The sequence below is a fragment of the Eptatretus burgeri genome, chromosome 6, assembly GCF_056783735.1.
Source record: "Eptatretus burgeri isolate ZD-2024b chromosome 6, Ebu_testis_v1, whole genome shotgun sequence".
Lineage (NCBI taxonomy): Eukaryota > Metazoa > Chordata > Myxini > Myxiniformes > Myxinidae > Eptatretus > Eptatretus burgeri.
Genome location: NC_140966.1, coordinates 97,821,543 through 97,846,163, shown reverse-complemented (window position 1 = coordinate 97,846,163; position 24,621 = coordinate 97,821,543). Strand labels below are relative to the sequence as shown.

The 24,621-nt window shown below is 41.5% G+C and overlaps 1 protein-coding gene across 1 annotated transcript in view; it reads right to left on the bottom strand.

Moving 5' to 3' along the window:
- Window positions 1-24,621, bottom strand: part of LOC147025423 (voltage-dependent T-type calcium channel subunit alpha-1G-like) — a 347,934-nt gene that overhangs the window by 80,823 nt on the left and 242,490 nt on the right. Inside the window, exons 21-23 of the mRNA XM_085886389.1 lie at window positions 23,554-23,679; window positions 17,272-17,361; window positions 1,488-1,680 (exon numbers count right to left, since the gene is read on the bottom strand). Coding sequence (XP_085742515.1) covers window positions 1,488-1,680; window positions 17,272-17,361; window positions 23,554-23,679 — 409 coding nt within the window. The remainder of the gene's footprint in view (window positions 1-1,487; window positions 1,681-17,271; window positions 17,362-23,553; window positions 23,680-24,621) is intronic.

Here is a 24,621-nt window from a genome sequence, read left to right as displayed (position 1 = left end):
GAAATAAATCAGAAAATGATAAGTGCAAAAATGTTTTACAATACCAATAATACTGTATGTGTGTGTGTGTGTGTGTGTGTGTGTGTGTATTTATATAAAAAATATATGTATATATATATATATATATATATATATATATATATATATATATATATATATATATATATATATATTTTTATATATATATATATGCCGATGTATTATATACAGTATATTAAATAAAGCTCATTCAAACCACTCACTGACTCACTCACTGCCTGACTGGTATTAAAGTTCAGTACGTCCCGGGTGACAGAGAAAGCCGAAATTTTGCGTGCTGATGGACATCGAAGCTAAAACATGGGAAAAATCACAGAACCATCGGAAAGAATCCGTGTATGAAAATACAAATAAATGAAAATAAATAAATAAATGAGCAAAAGAAATGAAAAAAAAAATACAGGTGAGCGACCCAAGACAATGGGGAAGCATGGTAATTTTGCGTGCCAACGAACATCGAAGCCGATACACAAAGAAAAATCACAGAACTGTCGGAAAGCATCCGTAAATACAAACATAAATAAACTAGAAGGGCACTCGGTAATAAACGTACAAGTTTATTCAAACAACACGAGAATTGAACACACGGACGCGAGTCTGATTGCCATGACAGCACACCGACTCCTCCCTCCTGAACCTGGAAATGGTATGGTAATGCATCAGCCGGAATAGTGGGGCAACTTAGCTAAATATAGCATTACAATTGTGCATTTTGTGAGGAAAGTACCAAATTTGGCACACGAGTAGCCTATCATATTATGACCAGATTTGGATATTGGGCCATCTCAAATTTTTGATGGCAGTGGAAAATGGCTGCCACAGCCATCAGCGGCTGAATTTGAGATGGCGCAATATCCAAATCTGTTCATAATATGATAGGCTACAAGTGTGCCAAATTTGGTGCTTTCCTCACAAAATGCACAATTGTTATGCGAAATTGCTCCACTATAATACATCTTGCTTAAAACGAAGGAGATTTGCAGTATCCAACATGGTACAATTGATTCTGGGCATTTTTAACGTTGTTCACTTACTAACACATAATTCTGGTGGTTGCTAACTGGGATTACACAACACTTACAATCACATTCATTTTGAGATAACTAATGAATAATTAATCCCTCATTAAACGCAAAATGAGTTTCGTAACAATACAAAGAAAATGTTTTGAAAAAAAGAAGACAAACAACAATGCAAGTGTGAAAAACAGCAACAAAAGAGGTCACATTCTATTGTCCGTTTGAACAAAAAAAAATTCAAGGAGCTTCAAATTAGAAAATAACTAAATCTCATCACCAAGGCGATGTCGGCCTCATGTGAAGGAGGACTGTAACTCAGAGAAAGAGATGAAAAAATTCACACAAATGGAGAGCATGAGAGAAAGACAAAGACAAAAAAAAGACAAAGATGTCAAGGAATGGAGACATTCAATGTTGAACAACCCTTACTGCGACGTTTCCTTTCAAGGCGTTTCTGGCGACGTTCCTCGCGCATCCGTGCCTCCTCTTCTTCTTGCTGTTGTCGACACTTGTGGAAGTTCTCCACCACAACGCCGACAAACATGTTGAGCACGAAGAAGCCGACAATTAGCAAGAAGGAGATGAAGTAGAAGAGCATCCAAGAGTTGTGGTTCATGACCGGCTGGTGAGTTTGGCCAAATGGCCAAAAGAGGGGTGAAACAAGTTTGGTTAACACTGTGTGTGTGTGTGTGTGTGTGTGTGTGTGTGTGTGTGTGTGTGTGTGTGTGTGTGTGTGTGTGTGTGTGTGTGTGTGTGTGTCACCGAACAATATGTTTGGGAATGGTGATAAAACAGAGGGGAAAATATGCAAATAATTGGTGAAAAACAATTGCTGTACCGAAGTGGGTTGTCGATTGCAATCTGCAATAAAGAAGAGGCGTGCACTTCACAAGGGAGGTGAACACCTCGTGGTCATCAGTACCTCCATTTTGGGTGTAAAAATATTGCTGGTGTACATAACAAGAGTAAACTTTTGACGAGATTTCAAAATAACTCGTGTTTTTGGAATAAAGGCCATCAACAATGGTGTAATTTTGACCACCTGCCCTTCCTTCCTCTCTTTTAAACCTGGAATACATCGTTTCCTTCCCCTCCATTTCATCGAATCTACTCTCAACCTTCTTTCACTTCTCTACGCACATCTCAGACACTCCTCAAACTTCCAATGTCTTTGATTTTCCTCCCTCATTTTAACTTTCCTCAATTTGTCTTCCACTACACCCAATATGTATATATCTATCCATCTATCGAGATATATATATATATATATATATATATATATATATATATATATATATATATATATATATATATATATATATATATATATATATATATATGTGTATATATATATATATATATATATATATATATATATATATATATATATATATATATATATTGATACAATCATGATCCTTTAGGTTTGTAATCCCCAACCGAACGTCAGCTGTCCATCCATCCATTTGTCTGTCTGTCCATCCATTTGTCCGTCTGTCCGTCCATCTGTCTGCCTCAATTCAAAAATGACTGGACCGATTTATTTCATATTCAGCACATGCAAGCAATAGTATCTGGACATGAAGCAAGTCAAATGATTTGGAGATCGGAGCCAAAAGTCATGGGATAGAATATATATTTTACACATTTTGGCATAAACAAGTTCGAATTGCGAACATACGAATGGGAGTCCATTCGTATAACTCTCAGGTGAGCGATAGCACGGACGACAGATAGTTTTGAAGTTTGGTAAGATTTTCATCGCATCAGAAAAAGAAACCAGAACACCTCACAAGAGTGAGGCTAGTTTCATATCATCATCTGCGACTTAATTTTGCATTGGACATCGCCCAGCGCATTTAATTTTTTTTTTAATAACCATTTTAAGAAAATGGGCCCAAAGGGCTAGAATCGCACTTTGGACTCAGTTAATGCCTGGGGAATGGTCTCCAGAATATACCTGTCAAGTTTGGTTCGGTTCCGTTCACTAATAACCGAGAAATAACAAAAATAAGAAAATGGGCCAAAATGGGCCATTCCTCGGCCCGAAGGGCCGCAATCGCACTTTGGGCTCAGTTGATGTCTGTGCATATGTGTCTAGTATATGCCTGCCAATTTTCCTCAAATATCGTGCTTGACCCCAACACTCAATGGTAAAGAATCACTTCAAAAATTAAAAAAAAATTCTTGTTTCTGGATCCGAATCTGGATGTTCACCAAAATTGAATCAGTTCGTCCTTGTCACACACAACCTGTCCACCAAGTTTCGTCCAAACCCATGCATAACTTTTTGAAATATCATGCTATATATCATTTTATATCTATTTTATCAATAATGGAGAAATAGACGTTCAAATGAAGTGTACACAAGAAAAGAGAGAACGCGAGTAGTGCTTCGACCCCTCAACACCCCGTGGGGTAAAAAGGGAGAGAATGGTGCCTTATTACAGCACGTGCACTGGTATACAATTGCACCGAGTTTGAAATGTCCCCGGTGTCTACCATGTCTCTGGTGTCCCCCCCCCCCACCACCACACGCCTCAAGTGACAGCCAATGACGGCCGTCCGGTAAGATGGCAGTGCGTAACCTAGATGGAAATGGCGACAATTGACAGAAATACCCAAGTATTCATGGGCCGACAACTGATGGAAACAAGTGATGGAAATACCCACAACTGACGGAAGCATCCGAAGAGATAATAATAATAATAATTTGCCGGTTTCAGCATGAACGACACATTAGATTCACACATTACTGCCTATTTTCAAAGGAAATTTGTGAAACTAATGTGTTATATATGTTTTCAATGGAAATTTGTGAAACGAATGTGTTATATATGTTTTCAATGGAAATTTGTGAAACTAATGTGTTGTATATGTGAAAACCATTGAATTTATTTCTTGACGGAAAAAAACAAGAAACGCTCCCCTCTCATGTACGAACGAACAAAAGACGTCATTTCCGCCCACCATGGCATTTCGCGTCGAATGCCAAATGCTAAAGCTCAGTTCTTCTTATGCCATCATTCTCTTTAATATTAGCCATAAACAAGTGTTTCGTCATGCATTAGTAGTTGAAATTTACTTCCAATAATAACAAGATTTTTACATTTCAAATATTAAGTACGCTTTTTCATTGTTTTTCAACTGAAATAGCATAAATTGCATATTTTAACATTAGTGTATTCATTTGCTTCACCACACGCGCTGGATTGAAGGATTTCACTTGTTAGTTATTAGCTCCACCACCTAAGGTGGATGGAGGTTAAGTTTTCACACCCCATGTTTGGATCTGGATCAGGATCCAGATACTATATTTTTTAAGTGATTCTTCCGCATTGAGAGATAGGGCCAAAATGATATATAGCATGATATTTCAAAAAGTTATGCATGGATTTGGACGAAACTTGGTGGACAGGTTGTGTGTGACAAGGACGAACTGATTCAATTTTGGTGAACATCCAGATTCGGATCCAGAAATAAGATTTTTTTTTAATTTTTGAATTGATTCTTCACCATTGAGTGTTGGGGTCAAGCACGATATATACTTGTGATATTTCAAAACGATGTGGATGAGTTAGGTCACAAGAAGAAGCTGATTCGATTTTAGTTCAGGTCCAGATCCAGATCTGGCCTTTCAGTGAGATACAAAACGTAAGCTGTTCAGCCTGGTGGAGATATGTGCTCTCCCGAGTGCCGTTCTTGTTGGATATGCTATGGGGAACTATTATTTATTTATATACACTTTACCATCTCCACCACATTAGAATAATTATTTATTTAAAAACGCTACAATATCCATTATCAACATACCACCTTGAGTTATATATTTATGAATTTACACTTTACCATCACCAACACTTGCAGAGCATTTTTAATTTATTAATTCCTGACATGAGGAACTCAATGCCAGACATGAAATCAGAGCCATATCCCGAGACATACCACGTACTTTCGACACGGTCTGGTACCCTGTCCTGCTCACCAAACTCTCCTCCTATAGTATCCACGGCCATCTCCACTCATGGCTCACAGACTTCCTCTCCTGTCGCAGCAAACGTGTGGCCCTAAATGGAGTTCTCTCATTTATCTTCCTCTTCCCCTCTTCCTGTCCAGGTTTGAGATCATTTATAAAGGTCTTTCTGTCTTCTACCGTCTGCTTTCCGATCTCGCCCCTTCTGCTCTGTCCACAATATGTCCCCCTCGTATTTCCGCAGGGGGGTCAAGGTCCGCCAGCAACCCCCTTGTGGTAAAACTACCAAAATCACGAATCACTGCTCACCTTCAATCTTTCATTCCTCTTTTTTCACGCCTTTAGAATAAACTCCCTCACTCTATTCAATCCCATTCTTTCCTCCAGGCCTTCATAACAGCAGTTCACCACCACCTCTTATCATGTCTGGTGTTGGTCGAATGGTTAGGGTGGTGGGCTTCGGATCCTAGGGTCCTGAGTTCAAATCCTGCTCAGCTGTTGAATTAATACCAGGTGGGTTTAACTCGGTCTGTCATCCTTCCGAGGTCGGCAAAATGAGTGCCAGCATGCTGGTATACTGTGTCGGAGTGGTGACCCTCCAGGATTGTGCTCAATAGCCAAGGAGACTGCTTAAGCAGCACCAACGCTCTGCACAGAGTGTGGTCCCAATCTCTTCTTGCCGTCCCCCATCCAAATCCTCGATCTTTTCTACCCCCGTTAATCCACCCTAAACCCACCTCCTTCAAATTCCCTGCTTTCCTTCCTGAAAGACCCTGTAATGTCCATCTTGTATACCCCGTGTTCCCCGCTCCATCCCTCTCTCTTACACAGATCTCCTGATGTCTGTTCCCCACCGTTTTGTCCTTCCCACTCCCGCCCCTCTGGTCTCGTGCCCCCATTGCTGTGCGTTGTGTGTCAGCTCCCATACGAGCTTCGACGATGTATACAAAAAAGAGCAAACAATTTTTTTACACCATCTCCACAACCAACCCACAACCTTAATTGATAAATTTATTTTTCATACCTTATTCATTTATTTATGTAGTTCTTAATTTAATTAGTTATTTAAATGTAAAATATACACATCACATTTTTAAGGTGCGTTTGGGAGCTGTCCTCCATGAGCACTTGCATTGTTGTATATCTATAAATTTGGGTGGAAGGGTAGGGAGATGTATTTTAAAATTTTATAAGCAGAGTTTTAGTTTCAATCACAAGTTTTTTCTGAGGGAATAGTAAACCAGGTGTGCACTGGCATGTAAATGTAATATATAAAGAAGAAAGTTTGTTTGTGTGTTTGTTCGTTATGCATTCGGACCCTGCAGGAACCAGCGCAACCAAACTTTCCATGGCCTGCTCTTTCATGCAGAGGAAGGTCAAGGGCTATGTTTGGATTAAACCTCAATAAATAAATAAATAACAACAACAAAAATTTAATCAGATAATTGACCTTCAGGGCCTTCAGGCCTTCAGGCCGGGTACTTCAGCAAGTGTTTCATAAAATGCAAGTTTTGTTCTTCCTGGCTGATAACAATGGGTCAGTTCCCTTTGTGAATTCTTGTTGTCCCATTTGAACGGGACGTTTGGTGGTTTGGAAGTTAAATTTCCTGTGGAACACCAAAACCTGTGCTGAGACGAGGTGCTCAAAGGTGCATGTGGTGCACAGAGAATGAGTAACAATGGTATTGCCTGTGTAAAGCAAGACCATGGCCTTCATGTCTACATTGGAGTTTTTATTTTATTTTTTGAATTCATAGTCGAATCTCGTGGATGAGAATCACTCGCACTCTGAACGGATCAGCACACGACAGGACAAAAGGAACAGTTGAGGGTTGGAGGTTGAGGGGGGGAGAGGACACCAACCACAGAGTTGAAGGCAGATATAAAGGCAGACTTGGACAAACGATGGGTGTGGGGGAGGAATGAGGGGGCAGGAGAGGAGTCATAGGTTGGACAGGGATGAATATAGAAGGAAACTCTCAGGAGGGAAAACTGGAAATTTGAAAGGAGGGATTGGGGGTGGGATTAATGAGGGAAGAAAATATCATGGTTTTGGATTGGGGACGATCTGAGATGGTGGTGAACAGCTGTCTTGAAGACCTGGAGGAAAGAATGAGATTGAAGAGAATGTGGAAGTTTGTTCCACAGGCAGGAGAAAAGAGGCACAAACGAGTGAAGGTAAGCAGTGACACTGGATTTAGGGAGTTTCACCAGAAGAGGTTGATGCTAGACCATGTGAGCCCTGCAGAAACCTGGGGTGGGGGAGGGACAAAACACAGAAAGAACAGAGGGTGAAAACAGAAAGGTGGTGGTGGAAGACAAAGCGATCACTGACCTGTCTGCGATGAGAAACTGACAGGCCCATCGATTCAGCTTCAGTTGCGAGATTCCAATGGCCTTGGTTTTCACAGTGTCAAGCTGAGCAAGGTGTGAGTCGGGGGAACCAGCCCAGAGGGGAGAGCAGTACTCCTTCAAGCTGTGGAGAAGGACTTGGAGGTGGATAGGAGTTCGGGTGTGCCAAGGAAGGACTTTGTACAATGGAGGGTGCCCAGTCAGCGACTTCGAAATGTGGTTTGCTTAATAAAGATCATGGCAGACAGTGAGGCCCAAACGTTTGAATGATTGAACTTCCTCAAGAGGATTGTTACGAAATCAAGAGGTTTGTTGGAGATAGATCGTGAGTGTAAGATTTGCCAGGATTGAAAGACATCTCAAGTGTTTGATCAGCTTGTGATTTTATCAAGGACTGAAGAGCGGGAAGAAGCTGCAGCCGACCTTTCTGAAGGACGAATGGTGTCATCGTCGAGGGTGGCGTCTTCGGCAAACAGATAAAGAGGGTTTTCCAGAGTCAGAGAGATCATTTATAAAGAGCACAAATAGAACTGTGCCCAGAACACTGCCTTGGGGCACTCCACCCTTGACAGGGAGAGGAGAAGAAAGGATTCCGTTACTTTAGTAAAAATGGCAAAAGGCAGTAGTGCTGTGAAGCACTGGAGCTGGGAGTTGGGATGACTGACTGGAGATGAGATGAATGTCGGTAACATGGAGATGAGATTCGGGTGCATCATTATGATCCTGAAAGTTAGCGACGGTCAATGGACGGTCTACGAAGGATCACCAGCTCTGACTTCTCTCCGTCAGATTGTCCTCTCTTCCCCAAATTTAAGGAACTTCCACGTGGAGAACATAATTTCTTCCGACGATGATGTCAAGGCCACTGTGAAAGTGCGGGTTAAGTCAGCAGGAAGCACCGTTTCGATATAATGACGGCATCACAAAGCGACTTCAATGTTGACACAACTGTGTGGACTGCAGTGATGATTATGTTCAGAAAGTAATACGCACCATGGTGGGACAAAGATTGATATTCGTATCCGTCTTTGTTTTCATCAAATGTCTTTACCCGTTTTAGAGAAAACGAATAAGAGGTATTACCTATCAACAAACCCTCCTATATGTACAGACATATGTGGTTCAACATCGACCTGCACTTTGAAACAATAAAACTTCCTTTAGTCAGTGGGAAATACTGAAAATTTTCCCGCCGAGTATTGGCAACCCTACCGGATAAGCACATGGGCAGGAAGCTGGCATGCAATGCATTGTGGGTCGCACCAAGATGGTGGCAAGTCATGAGTGTCCCTGTTGATGCAGAACAATGATGTGTGATCAAGTTTTTCATTGGACGTGAAACCGGCTGAAATTCACAGAAGTCTTGTGAAACATTTTGACACCGATACTCTCTTAAGAAGCATGCTTGAATGTGATGGGAAGTACAAAGACAGACAGAACTCAAGTCGATCTCGAGCATGAACACATTCCAGCAACAGTTGTTGTTTATGTTGCTGTTGTACAGCCCCGGACAGTTCTCTCGAACAGGCCCACGGTGCAGAGATAGCCAAATCATCTTCCAGGTGCGAGCCAGTGACCATTTTGGGTGGAAAACAAAGTGCAGGGAAGACCTTGAACCTCTCAACTTTATATCAACTCATATGCAACACTGTGTGTGTGTACATATATATATATATATATATATATATATATATATATATATATATATATATATATATATATATATATATATATATATATATATATATACACACACACACACACACACACACACACACACGCAATACAGATGCACCTCCTGACTGTTATGGTGAGCATCGCCACGGATTATGTCTCATACGGTAAAACCGCATAATCCGCACAGAACAACCATCTATCTGCCACCCAGACAATTGTTCCCACTAATGCAAACCATTCAACCAGAAGGCACGTGATGTGATCAGCGTGTCAATCAAAAACATGCGGAGTCTGATGAGCACTCCCCCGATCTCCATTGTACATATAATAGTCCCACGTTCCGGGAAGCTAGATCGGGGGAGTAGTGTATATGTATATATACCAGCAGGGTATGTTTACACATCGTGTAAGCATACGAACCCAGAGATGCCAACTTTTGGAAATCAGAATTAGGGAGGATTTGCAACTGACACCAAATAATGTGCGCGAAGCGCACATCTTGAGCGCGGAGCGCTCGACCCTTGCGGCGGGGTCCAGGGCCCTAAGGCGGGCCCTGGAAGCTCTGGGGTTCTAGACGCTCTCTAGTGCCCTCTGAGCCCTATTTTGGAGCATTTAACATGTTAAGAATTCCCACTTTTTGAACAAAAAAAGGGGAAAATTGTGCACTTTTTAATGTTACATGTATGTTAATATTAGTAAGTTAGGGGACAATCAAAGATTAACAAAAAGCACAAAAGAAGCAATATTTTTCTTACCTTACTGGCTGGTACTACTGCTGCTTGCTTTTTCCATGGCAGCTTTGCTTGAGTGACAGCTGTGTGGCTCTTTTAGCCCTTCTGATTATGTCTTTGCTGTATTCTCTCTGGTAGCAAGGGGTGCTATGAGCTAGTTTTTCAATTAAGAGAGCTTCCAGGGTTTTGACACTCAAATTGGGACGAAATTCAGTATGATTCTTCCGTACAAGACTGAGTGCCCGCTCACATGATGCGTTCGAATGAGGAATGACCAAGATTCCCTTCATCACTTTGCTCAAATTAGGATACTTCTTGGCACCAGTGCAGGGATCTGTGAGCTATGAAATCCGATGCCACTGCTCATCCACTCTCACTGTCTCAGTAGCAATTGTAGCTATGGAGGCGTCTGCCTGGTAGTGAGCGAATTCACTCTCAAGACTGTCTATGTCACTATCACCGCCACTGAACAGACAGGAGAATTTCTTGATGAAAAACTCCACACAGTCAAACCCCACTTCTTGGTGTAGCTTAACATCCAGCACCTGAGCATGCTTGGCTAATTCATCATCTAGCGGCCAGGTTTTGAAGATGTAATTGCAGGCTTTCACATAATATGAGCGAACTGCACTGAAGAAACCTTGGATGTCTGACTCACTCAGAGTGAAGGTGGATTTCTTGAGACTCCTTTGTTCCCTTATATACAGTTTGGCATCGTTCCCAATCATGAGGTCCTCATCATTCTTCTGATGATTTCTGTCAGAGAAGGGTACATTTACCAGAGCAACCGATGACACCGATGGTTTCAAAAACCGTACGAAGATATCTTTCAGAAGACCATTCAATCCTCCGTGCAGGAGATGAATACAGGGTTCGTCTCTTTGGAGCAGAAGATTCCCCTTCTCAAAAAGCTTGTTAGCATATCGAAGGAAGAAACAATAGAGTTTTGTTTGTGGAGACAAGAACATCCTGTTGACACGTTTTTCTCTAGATTCCTGCACAGTGTTTGAGGAAGATGCGCTTTTAGTTGTAGAACTCGTAGTACACTTAGGCCGCAGGGCGATCACACTTGCGTTTACTGCCAGCAGAAGAGGTCAGACTCGTAGTACCAGATCCAATTTTTACGTTTGAGGAGAGAGCTTGAGGTAGGTGCAGCCAAGGAAGAAGACCTCTGATTCGAAGGTTTTGCTGAGCTTCTATCAAGTGATTTGGCAAAAGCAGAACTTAACTTGGGTCCTTCTTTGCCTGTAGATGGGACTATCACAGTCTTTCTCGACTCTGAAGGGATCTGCTTTGTAGATGAACGTGATGAAGGGCCGGTGATGCTACCTGCTCTCAGCATTGGTTTTGGTGCTGTCCCTGCTGTCTTCTTCGCAGCAGATACTGCAGTGGTAGTGGTGAATGCTGCTCCACTAGTGCTTGATCCTGCAGTGCCAGTACTGGCAGTAGATACAGTGCTGTCCTTCTTGCTCGTTGTTAGAGTCTTGGCTACAGTTGGTTGCATTTTTCTTCGTACTTCTTCTTTGAAGAAGAGGCGAAGTGGCTCCCACTGTTCAATCAGCCTGTCTAGGCACTGACCAAGGGACAGCCACCTTGTTGCGACATGCTTCAGAATCTTGTGTCGGGGCATCACAGAGTTCTTGCAGTGCTTTCACTCCTTTGACGCGTTTACTACTTTTGTCCAAGTAGTAGTAAATATCGATGAGAAAGTCATCTAATTCAATGGGTAAGGCCTGAGCCGCCTTCTTGGCTGTATTGTGCATCATATGGCAAGGGCATCCCATGATGTAGCACTCTGGATTTTGTTTGTGGATATAAGCAGCGACTCCTTTGTGCTTGCCCACCATGACAGAGGCATTATCAGCACAAAAGGAAACACAATTTCCCCACGGAATTTTCCTGTCACTGAACTCATGATCAAGCAGTTTGAAAATGTTTTCTCCAGTGGAATCTTGTTTGCACGCAGGCAAACTTAGCAAACCTTGCTTCACAATCCCAGCACTGTTGTCATAGTACGAAATCAGGACAGGATATAGCTGGGCCTCACCACTGTCATTGCTACCGTCTGTAGCTAGGCTAAATGGAGCTAGTTAGCAATATCGGCAATAGATGAAGCAGTAACATTTGACAACTCACCAATTATTGCTGAAGTTTTTGTTCTTGCACATCCATACTTTGAAGCAACTTTTGAATCTGGAAACATCTTTTGAAATAGAGGTCCAGCATGATCTGAGACTGATATGGGCAAGTTATGTTCCACAATAAATCCACTAAAGAGAAGTTCTGCTCGGGTAACATCCTCTTCCTCGCTTGTCCCTTGTTTGGTGAAATAATTCAGAAGTGTACCGGTACTCGTGCTCGAAGATCTCTCCTTTGCAATGTCCGTGTGCCGTTTGCTTCCAACGTGCTTCCGAATATCATCGCGACCTCCGTGCTCAACTGAAATATCAACGCTGCATACTGTACAATACGCATGATGAATTCCTCTTTCAGACTTTCGAATACACGGGTATTGGAGACTGTATTCGGTCTTGTACTTCTGAGACCATTTCTTGGTCTTCGTAAGCTTCTTTTCCGCCATTTCGTAATCAACATCGAGGGCTTGAAGCATCGGTAACTTCGAAGTCGATGTTCCACAGCTGCAGCGCGACTCGTAGAACTCTAGCGGCTGTTAAACACCGCACGGTGGTCGCGACCGCCGGGCTGGTACGGGCCCAGCTGCATGCAGTGAGCGTATCGCATGCATATACACTGTGCATACATACCGCATGCACTGTATTGCACACATACCGCATGAACTAAATCTCAGTGCATGATCGCATAAGCGAGATCCAGACCCAATGTTTCGCTGCTCCTCATTTGAATTTGCAATTTTTTACGTACAATTTGGTAGCAGCGAACGTTATGGAGTTACCACATGCTATACGTAGCAGACGATGCTTTTCATTCAATTCTCATACTAGTACATTCTGATTAGTGAACAGTGCAAAAATATCAAAATTTCGGGAGGATAAGGATAGTGATCGTAAGGGCGGGAGTTTGGGTGAATTTTCGGAAGCCTCCCGATGAAATCGGGAGGGTTGGCATTGCTGCGAACCGTGCTTCCCCATTGTCTCGGATCACTCACTTGCATTTGATGTTTCATTTCTTTTTTTTTCTTCTTTTTTTTCATTCGTTTATATTTTCACTTTTGGATGTCCGATGATTCTGTGCATTTTTCTGGTGTAACGGCTTCGATGTCCAGTGGCACGCAGAAGTTCAGCTTTCTACATCACCCGGAAGGTACCGATCTTTAATATCAGTCAGTGAGCAAGTGAGTAAGTCAGTGGTAACAAAGAGCTTTCTATTTTAGATACTAGCAGGGTTACCTGGTGTTGCCCAAGTGTGGGGGGGGGGAGGGGGAGGGGGGAAACTGAGAAGTGGGAGAAGCAGGAGAGCTGGCATGGCTGAGAATGAGGCAGGTGGGTCGACGGCAGGAGAACCGACAGTGTGAGGTGGAGGGAAACTGCGTATGGGGCAGGAGAGCGAGAACATCAGTGGGTAAAGGGGTCTTAAGGGTTTTGGGGTCTTCAGTGTCTTTGAGGTCTTAAGGGTCTTGAAGGTCTTCCTCACTCACTTGAAATGCATTTCCCCTCTTGTCTGTCTGTCGATCTCAGTCACAAAATGATATCAAATGTCCAGTCACAGTCAATAATGAATCCTTCTGTAAAAAATGTTGGACGGATGGAAGCCGTGAGGGAGGCAGAAAGCGCGGGCATTCTGAAGTTCCATTTCTCAAAGCAAATTGATCCTTTACAGAGTTATACAACGCTATTTTTAAATGATACATCTTCAAGGGGCGGTCATGGCGCGGCATGGGGGTTGCGGACGGTAGCAGATAGCTTTGGCTTACCGCAGCACAAAAACAGTGAACGTATTATTTGTTTAGTTCGGTTCCAATTGTGCGTGGAGTCAGGTCAGCTGTGTAGTGAGCCAATGGGTGGAAGACACAGCTCGACTAATTTGGTGTGCTGACCTTTCGCCATGTTCTATGTCACGTGATACCTGTTAACCAATGAGATTGCATACAAATGAAAAAGCCAGAAAAGTTATCTTTAAAGGCTCAAGTGGTGGATAAAAACACCCTTAGGACAATCCATGGATCGACTCGGGCAGTCTGCCAAATTTGGTGGTTGTCAGTCCAGCAGTCCTTGCAAAAAACGCAAACAGACAGACATCCGATGAATCTTATTTTACATATATATATATATATATATATATATATATATATATATATATATATATATATATATATGTATATGTACCGTGTATAGAACTTCACCTTACCCCACGTTGTCTTGAGAAAAAAGGACATGGGCGGGGTCTACGAGCAGCAAATTTGATTGGTCGTGATGATGTAAAATGCTGTCGCTGTCATATTTTGTCCAAGTGCTGCGAAGCGGAAGGGTTTTGAAAGTGCCAACAAGGCGATTTGTGTTCAACATTGTTCAAGTATATAACTCAATGGAAATAAAATAAAGATTTTGAAGGTCGTAGAAAAAACAATTTCACTCCTCTCTGCGCATGTATAATCGGGACGAATTCAGAGCCAAATTTCAGGTAAACCACAGTTTTCTTTTCTGATTCATGTTCCGATTCACGTTCAAACTATAACATTCCACTGAAGTTAAGTTGGTCCTCGATCATAAACTGACGTTTTTGGAGATCGACAGACATAGACGTCAACCGATTGCTTCACTCCGCTTTCGCTTCGTGCGCACGGTGTAATAACATGGCATTTGATCAGAAAAGTTTCTTCTTAGTCTGTAATGAGAATTTTTTTCTTAAAGTAGAGGCAAAAAAAAAAAAAAGAAATTAATATTGTTTTCCACGTTCATTATTGTGCAAAATGATCACACTGAATTCAGTTTCATTTAATTTTTAGATCTCACACTCATGATAAGCGCTTCTTCAACTGCTCACAATTAATTATTATATACTTGTGCAGGGTGTTGCCTCACATTATCTCTTCAAGATGTTTTCCCTTGGGTGTGATGAGCTCTTATGATTAATGCAATTGTTTCGACTACATTTTTGAGTTTGGGTTTTTGCTGCTCACTTTATGAAAACTGTTGACAGTTAAGCAATAAACTTTGCTGGACTTTAGCTTTGAGGAAACAATATGTACTGTATATGTCCATGCTCCATCCTGAGTCTGGTTTACTGGTTCTTGGTTTTTCCTGAACACGAACTTCATTATGACGTTGATATGTCTCCGCTGAATGCAATCCATTTTACCCACTTTCTTCTTCTGATGTTATTCTTGTTTCTCTTTCATACATATTCTTCTTCCTTTAGGTGGCACCTCAGTCTGTAAAGATGGTTGTCTTCAGCTACTGATATGCTTCTTGGCCCAACCTTTCCAGCTTCTTCTCGGCCCAGGAAAGCTGTGGATAATCGCACTCCTCCAAACGGTAGTCGACAGTCTGGGTGAGACCACAGATGCACAGTGGACTCTCCAAGAGTGGACTCTGTGAGAGACTGCATATGTCCATGCAGGAGCCACAAGATCCTATGCCAGTGCAGAGTCTGAGTCTGACCCAGTCAGATCACGGTAGGTCAGAGCCAGGGGACTTTTTTGAGATATTGGTGTTTTGCAGATAACTTGGAGGTTGGCTCTCACACCATCTGTTGAAGGTACAGGTGTCACAGGTTGTGTTGTCTTGCTGGGGAGTAGCATTTAGCTGTTCTGATGAAAGGGTTGCAGCTGATCAGGCATTAGTCCTTCAACTCCTGATGGAGTTTGTTGTGGAGTGGATGTGAAGCATGTTGGATGGGCTCAAGGCAGCTTCTCTCCTGACATGATGTCGGTGTACCTTTGCCAACATTGGGAGCTGGTGCAAAGGAGTTGGATAAAGGCAGTCTCTAACTTAATCCTCATGCTGAAACAATATTCTGCTTGAGCATGAACAAGGTCGATTGTTGATGTGCAGAGAGTGGAGAAGTCAGAACCCCAGATGTGTCCACATAGCCTCCATGTTATGTTGACTCAAGATGCTATCTTGGCTGCAACCTTTTCAGTAGTGGGGGAATGTGAGGGTCCGATTGAGCTGAACTCTGATGGTATGTTGGGGTTGGACAATAGGGGAGCTCACTTCTATTTAACCTGAGAAGCAATTCTCTTTTGCACCTTGGTAATTGAGATGAAAGGCTGAGGACACAGTCTTTTGTGTGTTGAGATGTAGACACCATCGGTGGAAGAAGTTGATGTCTTGTCTTTATGATGGAAGATGGAAGAAGGAAGATGTTGATGGAAGAAGTCTTTATGTCTTGGCTCAGATTCTTGGTCTTTCACATGATCAAGAAATAGGACCACTTGTCGTGTCGCTTATCTGGGCCCTGGCCTAATGTTGCAACTCAAATTTGGTAGCATTCTGATTGGTGGGTTTGGAGAAGAAGACTTTTGAAGGAATTTACATGAATACCATTTTAACACACTTCCGGTCACGTAATCGGCATGACGTCTGCAATTTAAAATCCCTACCCTGTCCTAATGTTGCAACCCAAATTTGGTAGCATTCTGACTGGTGGGTCTGGAGAAGATTTTTGAAGGAATTTTCTAAGTTTGCAATTTTGACCTCCTTAAAGTCACGTGACCAGAAAGAGCTGTACAATCCCGTTACCAGTCAGAAGTGGAATGTTGCTGCCAAATTTCAGCCGGATCAACTCAGCGGTTTGGATGGAGAAGTCGAAATCGGAGACGGATGGACAGACAGACGGACGGACGGTGCATGATGGCAATACCTCATCTGGAATTCCAATTCCAGATAAGCTGAAAATGTAACTGCTTAGCTTCCTTAATTTAAAGAGCAACTTTTAAGAAGCAACTCAAATAAAGTATATTATAATAACATGAGTTTCCTTCAAAGGAACTTTGACACATTTGCGAGCGGCAAATTGGATTGGTCGTGATGATGTAAAATGCAGTGATATATTTGTCCAAGTACTGCTAAACTAAAGAGGTTTGAAAGTGCCAAGAAAGCAATTTGTGTTCCTCAGTATTCAAATACATGATTCCATTTAAATATAATAAGTATTTTAAAGGTTGTAGAAAAAAAATTCCAGAACTTTACCGCCGTTGACAGCATCTTTACACCACCTTATTTAACACGTTAGTTGTTTGTGCCTGCTGTTTGTGTCCTTTATGACATCTCTAAAAACAGTAATTTTCCTTTTTGGAATGATTTTCCAATTTTGTTTTTCTGCCAGACAGGCAGACAGAGTAAAACAAAAAAAAATCTCACTCCTCTCTGTTCATGTTCAAAATACATTCAATTCAAATTGTTGTTCCACGATCATGAACTGATGTTTGTAGACCGACAGACAAAGTGAACCAGCAGACAGACATGGGGTAATTACACAACCGATAGGACAAGAAAAGAGACACCAAAATAAGATGGCACATGATCATATGATGCCCCTTGGGGCTTGGGAAAAATACCTGCTTGTCAATTCCGACGGCATCTATGCCGTGGTACATGATGTCCACCCAGCCATCTCGTGAAGCCATCACAAACAACGACATGAGCGCCTGCCGGAAGGAAAGAAATGCAAATCAATAACCAGTCTTTCATTGGAGGTCTACATTTAAAAGAGGTCCGTATAACTAACAGCTGCACGAGAGTTGTGACCCAACTGTTAGTGGGCTCTTCTTTTTGCTTCCTGGTACAGTAGAGTTCCAGGAAAATTGCCTGTCAAGTGTAAAATTAAATAATCATGCAATGAGAAAGCTGCGTGATCACTTCCATGTTGCTGATGTTGTTTAAATGTCTACCCTTCTTGAGCGATGATAATGTAACTGAAGAGCTTCCATGCTGGTGAAGAACATATTTAAATACAAATAGGCAGGCAAGCAAAATCATGCCAAATTTGCATTATCAGAATAGCCAGCTAAAGCCCTAAACAAATCCTTTTTTTTTCATCTGAACAGACAGCCAAAATGAGACTGCCCAGTTGAAGGTGCATTGTGATACACAAACGGTGAATAACGTGTGATGTCTCTCAAGGAAAACAATATAACAAAGATCAGAGGACGCTGAAGGATGAGATAAAACTTGAGGGTATTGGGGAGTGTATAACCATTCATTAGAGCCATTACAGTGGGCGTGTGTGTGTGTGTGTGTGTGTGTGTGTGTGTGTGTGTGTGTGTGTGTGTGTGTGTGTGTGTGTGTGTGTGTGTGTGTGTGTGTGTGTGTGTGTGTGTGTGTGTGTGTGTGTGTGTGTGAGGGGGTGGAGGAGGGCAGTGGAGGAGGGCAGTGGAGAGGGTTGTCTCGTATGACATGTCACTCGTTTTTAAAAACAAAGGAAGCTAATTGAATTCTGGGTACAGGCTGAGTGCCCAAATTCATTACATTGAGTATATACATTTATCTCCAACTCCTTCCCCACAATTGGATTGCAATATAAGAGCCATGATTTAATATAAATAACACCGAATCAGATCAAACTGTATATATATATATATATATATATATATATATATATATATATATATATATATATATATATATATATATATATATATATATATATATATATATATGAGACCCTGTTGAGATAATAAGTGTTTCATAATCTTTCAGGGTGAGGTTGGAGGGTGAAGGAAGTGTCCACTGAGAAACCACCTCCTGTTGAGGATAAAGGAAAACTAGGAATCAGTACTCCATGAAAATATTCCAATAAACATGGTGAGCTGGAGCAGAATCCAGTAGTTTCGCAAAATAAAAATGCTCAACAACATCTTGCCGCCAACTGATTTATGTGTCAAAAAGTGGTATGTACGTACACACACACACACACACACACACACACACACACACACACACACACACACACACACACACACTGAAGTGGAGTTTTGACCTGGCGTCATGGTTGAAGCATCCGCCCTCAGTCTGGGCAGTTCGAATCCCGGCCGAGCCATACCAAAAACCACGTGCTGCTTACTTGCTTGACGCTCAGCATTTGAACAGGATAGAGCACGGACAAACAACCACAAGTTGGCAAACACTGCTCATTCTTCATGGGCCAAATGGCCTCCTCCTGCGTCAAAATTAACTCGTGTTACAAAGTGAAGGCAGAATTCCAGATGGACAATTTGTTCACAACAATTTGGTTGCTGACCAATCGTCCTTGAGGAATACGATCCAAAGCACTCTTCGGCTCTCCAATACGAAGTTCACGCTGTGCCGAAACAATAATAAAAACAAGTCTTTCAAGTCCTACTGCAGGCAAGGGGCTGAAAGATTCGACGATTGGCTGGGAGCATCATAACATTGTCACAGATCACTGTGGTTATGTGGACAACGGCGACGTGTGTACATCTTCGGTGATGGAGATTTCACAGTCCATTGGTGGTGCCTTTATGAGTTTCCCATCTTTGCTTTATACTCCTCCAGGCAGCAGAGAGATAAGGACATTATTTCACACGGCATCTAACTTTTATTCCCCATGCCATAAAAATCAACTGCAAAAGCGTCGACTTGATATTTTGCAGTACCCCAGTTTATTTTTAGCTTCGATCTCCAAACATGGCGTTATACAAATGGCCATCACTCATAAGTGAGACACAACGGTGAGTTGCCTTTTATCCATGATGCACTTTTAACATGTATGGTATGCATCTCCCGAATTAAACTTTGGAAACAGACCTTGTTTCGACATCTGCTTACTTAAAATCTGCTCGTTGAGAGGAGGCATGATTGCTTGGGGAGAGGGAGCACGCTCCCGAGATGAATATCTTATTTTTCCTCGTTTGGTTCGACTCAAAGAGAACATCTCCATAAACATCTAGGATAAGAGGAACTATGCAAAAAAAAAAAAACAACGCTGGAGAGAGTCAATCAGGTTTGAACCCAGGTTGGACAGCTTTAAGGTGAGTGTGCGTACATACAGGCGTACATCTAGGCCATTCTGCTGGCCGAAGAAAGCACTGAATGATGGATTAGAAGATTTACAGTACATACACAACAATTGGGTGTAGAGGAAGAGGTGCACAGTGGGCAAAGAGACAATTTTTTTTACAAGAGCGAGGCTCATGGAAGAGCAAGGTTAAATTGATAGAGGGATGGGAAGCAAGGCAACAATAGGGCACAACCAACAAGGAATAAATGAACAGTAAAGGAGAAGAAAGAAAGAGACAGAGGCAGAGACAGAGAGAGACAAGGGAAGGAAACACTGAAATCAGCAAGTACGAGGATTGGATTAGAAAGGGTTAATGGGGTAATAAAGATCACGAGTCAGGATGGGGGAAGACATGAGGTGATGGTGCGCTGACTGCTTGAAGCCCTGGAGGGAAGAGTGGGAAAGAATGGCCTCTGGAAAGCGGCTCAATAAAAGAGTGGAGGTGTCCAGTCAGGCTAGATTTTGGAAGTTTAAACCAGTCGGGGAATCACCGGAATAACTCGTGCATTTGGGAGTTGCTGGTGAGGGTCAGAGGACTGAGAACGGAGGGAGCAATATCAGAGAAGAGATGGTAGAACCCAGGGACCACCGACCTGTCTGCATTGCAAAAGCAGCAAACCTTGTGCTTCGGCCTCATCATGGAAGATTCCAATCAATTTTGAGGGCTTTAGATTGCACAGAATCCAGGAGAGACAGATGTGATGCTGGAGTGGCAGGAGATTAGCAGATATTAGTACTCTCTTTAGCTACAGATAACACCAGAGCATGGAGATAAGTGGCAGGAAGACATAGGCAGCAGCTTTAACAAGAATAAAAAGAAAAAAAAAAACAACACACGAGTAGGTGTGCAACACAAGAGCCGGTGTTTTGAAAGACTGAATAGAAGAGCATAACAAGAATGACCACGCTGTGGTCACAACCTGTGACAAAATCCGGTAAGGGGCCGAATGGAAAATGTGCATTTAAAGTACTTTTAAAAGATGAATGGCACGTTTGGGAAACACATTTACTGCGCGATTAAAAAAATTAACTCGACACTTCTCATCCATGTCAACCTCCACCACGGTTATGTCAGAACGAGCTGATTCATCACACGGTCACGGATTGTTTAACCCCAATATGTGGCTGTTCAAAAACGATGTAACCCTATTTTTGTAGAGAGGCGCATACCGTGCGTGTTGATGGGCTTGATTGAACTTGACTAATATTTTTTATTCGCCATTGATTACATTTTCCGCGGTCCCTCATCGTGATAACACTCAACCCAAACAAAGCCAATGGAAATCTGACGCAACAAACCCGGGCAGTGTATCATCACTGCCTGGATTTGAGGCCTACAGGCCTTATTTCTTTGGCCTATCAGAAAACCAAGATGGTGGCCACAATATTTTGTCTGCGTGCCATGGTGGGTGGAGTCAAGTGACAAAAGTGGGTGGGGTTCGGCAGCTGTCTGACCAATGAGTGCACATTTCAAAAATCAACCAACAACAACAACAATGACAACAACAACCATGCAGAGCTCTTGTGGACCTGCGATACCTCACTGTTAGGAAAACAGATTTGGGAAGACGACACAAACAAGAGGAAAGTAGGTCAAATGAGTGCACGTGATAATGGAGTTCAGATTAATGTGGCTACATATCTTGTGACGTTGAACCAAATCTCATGAATGCCGGTCATGATTGACATTTGGAATAATGATGTCTATTCCTGTGTAACAGTGAAAATACTCATTGGGTAAACAAGATATACGTCAAGAAAACAAACAGTATCCTGTTAGAGCGTCCTCTGAGTCTGGGTGATTGGTGGTTTCAACATCGGCCAAGTCAAACCAATGACTTTATAAATGTGCTGCTTCCTCGTTTGATGCTCAGCATTAAAGAGGTCGGAGTGGCGACCCGTCCAGGATTGTGCCAAATAGACCAAGAGACTGCTTCGGTTGCACCAATGCTCTGTTCAAAGTATGGTCCCAATAGAATGGATGGATTTAAGAGGATAGAACACGAATAAACAATGATAGGTTGGCAAACATTGAGTGAGCTTATGGGGCAGAATGTCCTCCTCCTGCTTTGAAGGTACTTGTGAGTGTGCTTGTGTTTATTATTCATAGCAAGTCTCTAAAATTGCTCATGATCATATGACAGATAAACATTCCACATTTGTGAGACACCTGCACCAATCATCCTCTCCCAATGAGTGAATGAGGAAAGGAAAACTGGCAGCACTGAAAAGTTCACCTGCAATATGAAAATCCCAACTCGAAGGATGTTTATTTTTTGTACACAGAGTCAAGGTTGACAGAAGAGCAACAACACAGAATGGATCAGGACACAGACAGAAAGAGTTGGGGGGGGGGGTGGTATTCAGTGACCTGATGTGCAAATGATCCTCAAATTTCAAGTTAACTGGATTAAAATTCGGGATTTTAGAAATCAGGCCGATGCTGACCTTTTCACCTATGGTGACCACAAAAATAATAGGTGGTTGAATTCACTGACCTGATATGCAAATCCATTTCAAATTTCAACTCAATCAGATGAAAATTCAGGATTTAGAAAATTTGGCCCAAATTGGCCTTTTGGCATGTTTTGACCTTTTGGCCATGTTTACCTAAAATTAATCGGTGTTTGAATTCAGCGATCTGAAATGAAAATCCTGTTCAAATTTCAACTCAATCGGATGAAAATTCAGGATATAGAAAATTTGGCCCAAATTGGCCTTTAGGCATGTTTTGACCTTTTGACCATGTTTACCTAAAAATTAATCGGTGTTTGAATTCAGCGATCTGAAATGAAAATCCTGTTCAAATTTCAACTCAATCAGATGAAAATTCAGGATTTAGAAAATTTGGCCCAAATTGGCCTTTTGGCATGTTTTGACCTTTTGGCCATGTTTACCTAAAATTAATCGGTGTTTGAATTCAGCGATCTGAAATGAAAATTCTGTTCAAATTTCAACTCAATCGGATGAAAATTCAGGATATAGAAAATTTGGCCCAAATTGACCTTTTGACATGTTTTGACCTTTTGACCATGTTTACCTAAAAATTAATCGGTGTTTGAATTCAGCGATCTGAAATGAAAATCCTGTTCAAATTTCAACTCAATCGGATGAAAATTCAGGATATAGAAAATTTGGCCCAAATTGGCCTTTTGGCATGTTTTGACCTTTTGATCATGTTTACCTAAAAATTAATCGGTGTTTTAAATCAGCGATCTGAAATGGAAATCCTGTTCAAATGTCAAGTCAATCGGATGAAATTTGAGGATTTCAGAAAATTTTGCTCAAATTGGCCTATTGGCCGATGTAGACCTTTTTGGTCGACCAAATTTTATGAAACTTCAACGCGGGACAGTCACAGGACAGGACAACAACTATTCATGGACATTGCGTTAATACCTTCACTAGAGAGGAGGGTATTGCATTTGGATCAGTTTGTTTGTGTGTTTGGGTTTCTGTTTGCCCACAAAGAACATATGTCTATTAATTACATACGATTGGAAAATAGCACATCCATAGATTACTTATTATTGAAATCTGAGTGTGTCTCCTAATTACGTACCACATGAATGTAAATATGTGTATTATTTATGTACTAATGAAACTGTGTATATCGACTAATTACGTACCATGGGAACGTGAGTACATCCTCAAATTTCGTACCACTGCAACGTAAGTATGTCTATTACGTGCTATTGGAATGGGAGTATGTCCATACACACCACACAAAAACAAGTTCTGCAATCTCCAATTGCTTTCTTGTTATTGCTGTGAAGACATTCCTGCATTTCATTTCCTTCATTGGTATGAATCAATGCACCTGGCCGAGGTTGTCAAAATTGTACTTGTGCCGCAGCCAACGATGTCCGGCTTGGAGGCATCCTGTGTGGTTGTACACGTGTCGCACGTCCAACCCCTCGCAGTGAAAAAACTTGCCTTTAAACAGCTGTCAGGGCCAGGGAGACAAGACAATGAATAAATGACAGAGATAGGATAAGAAAATACATGAGTGTTGTAAGGTGGGGAGAAATGTTTGGTAGTTGATAAAAAGGGAAACGGTGACAACGTGACGTGCGGCTTTCTTGCATGATGCTCAGCATTGAAAAGAAAAAAAAAAGGATAGAGCACAGACAAGCAGCCATAGGTTGGCAACCCTTGCGCAGGCATGATGGGCCTCACGGCTTCCTCCTGTGTTGAAGTTCCTTGCAATGGAAATGGTACACATGATCAAAGTCACCATTTTAAAATGCATTTCTTTTTTAGTCTGTGAATAAAATATCCTGCTATTTTCGTGTATCCTGCAAGTATTTTGTCGGTATAAGCGAATCAGTCACAATCAAAACTGGTTGTAGTTGGGAATATACTTTGTCCATAAATGAAAGCACCATCAATTAGCATGGCTGCACCCTGCAATATAAGACCGATGTTACTATGCAGCTGTGCTACTTATTGGTGGTGCTTTCATTTTTGAACACTTCTGGGAACTCGATGGCTGCGATCGGAGATCGATGATGGTTCCTGGTGTGGCAAACTCATAATATGGGCCAATTGGTCGAACTTGAAATTCTGCCTTTTTGTTTTTTAAAACTTTTTTTTTCTTCCAAAAATGAAACTTTTTTTGTTTTTCCAAAAATCAGGATGCCACAAGCCATAGTAATAAAAATTTAAATTAAAAAAATCAAACAATTAATACAATTGAAAAAATTAAAAATATTTAAATAATTTAAAATTGTACGAAAAAAATCATTGAAAATTAAAAATAAACTGAAAATTAAATAAAATAAAATAAAAATATTGAAAATTTGGGGGGAAAAAAACATATTGAAAAATGGGAATTAATTAATCAGATATTTCACAATTGAAAAATTATATAATTAAAAAAATATTG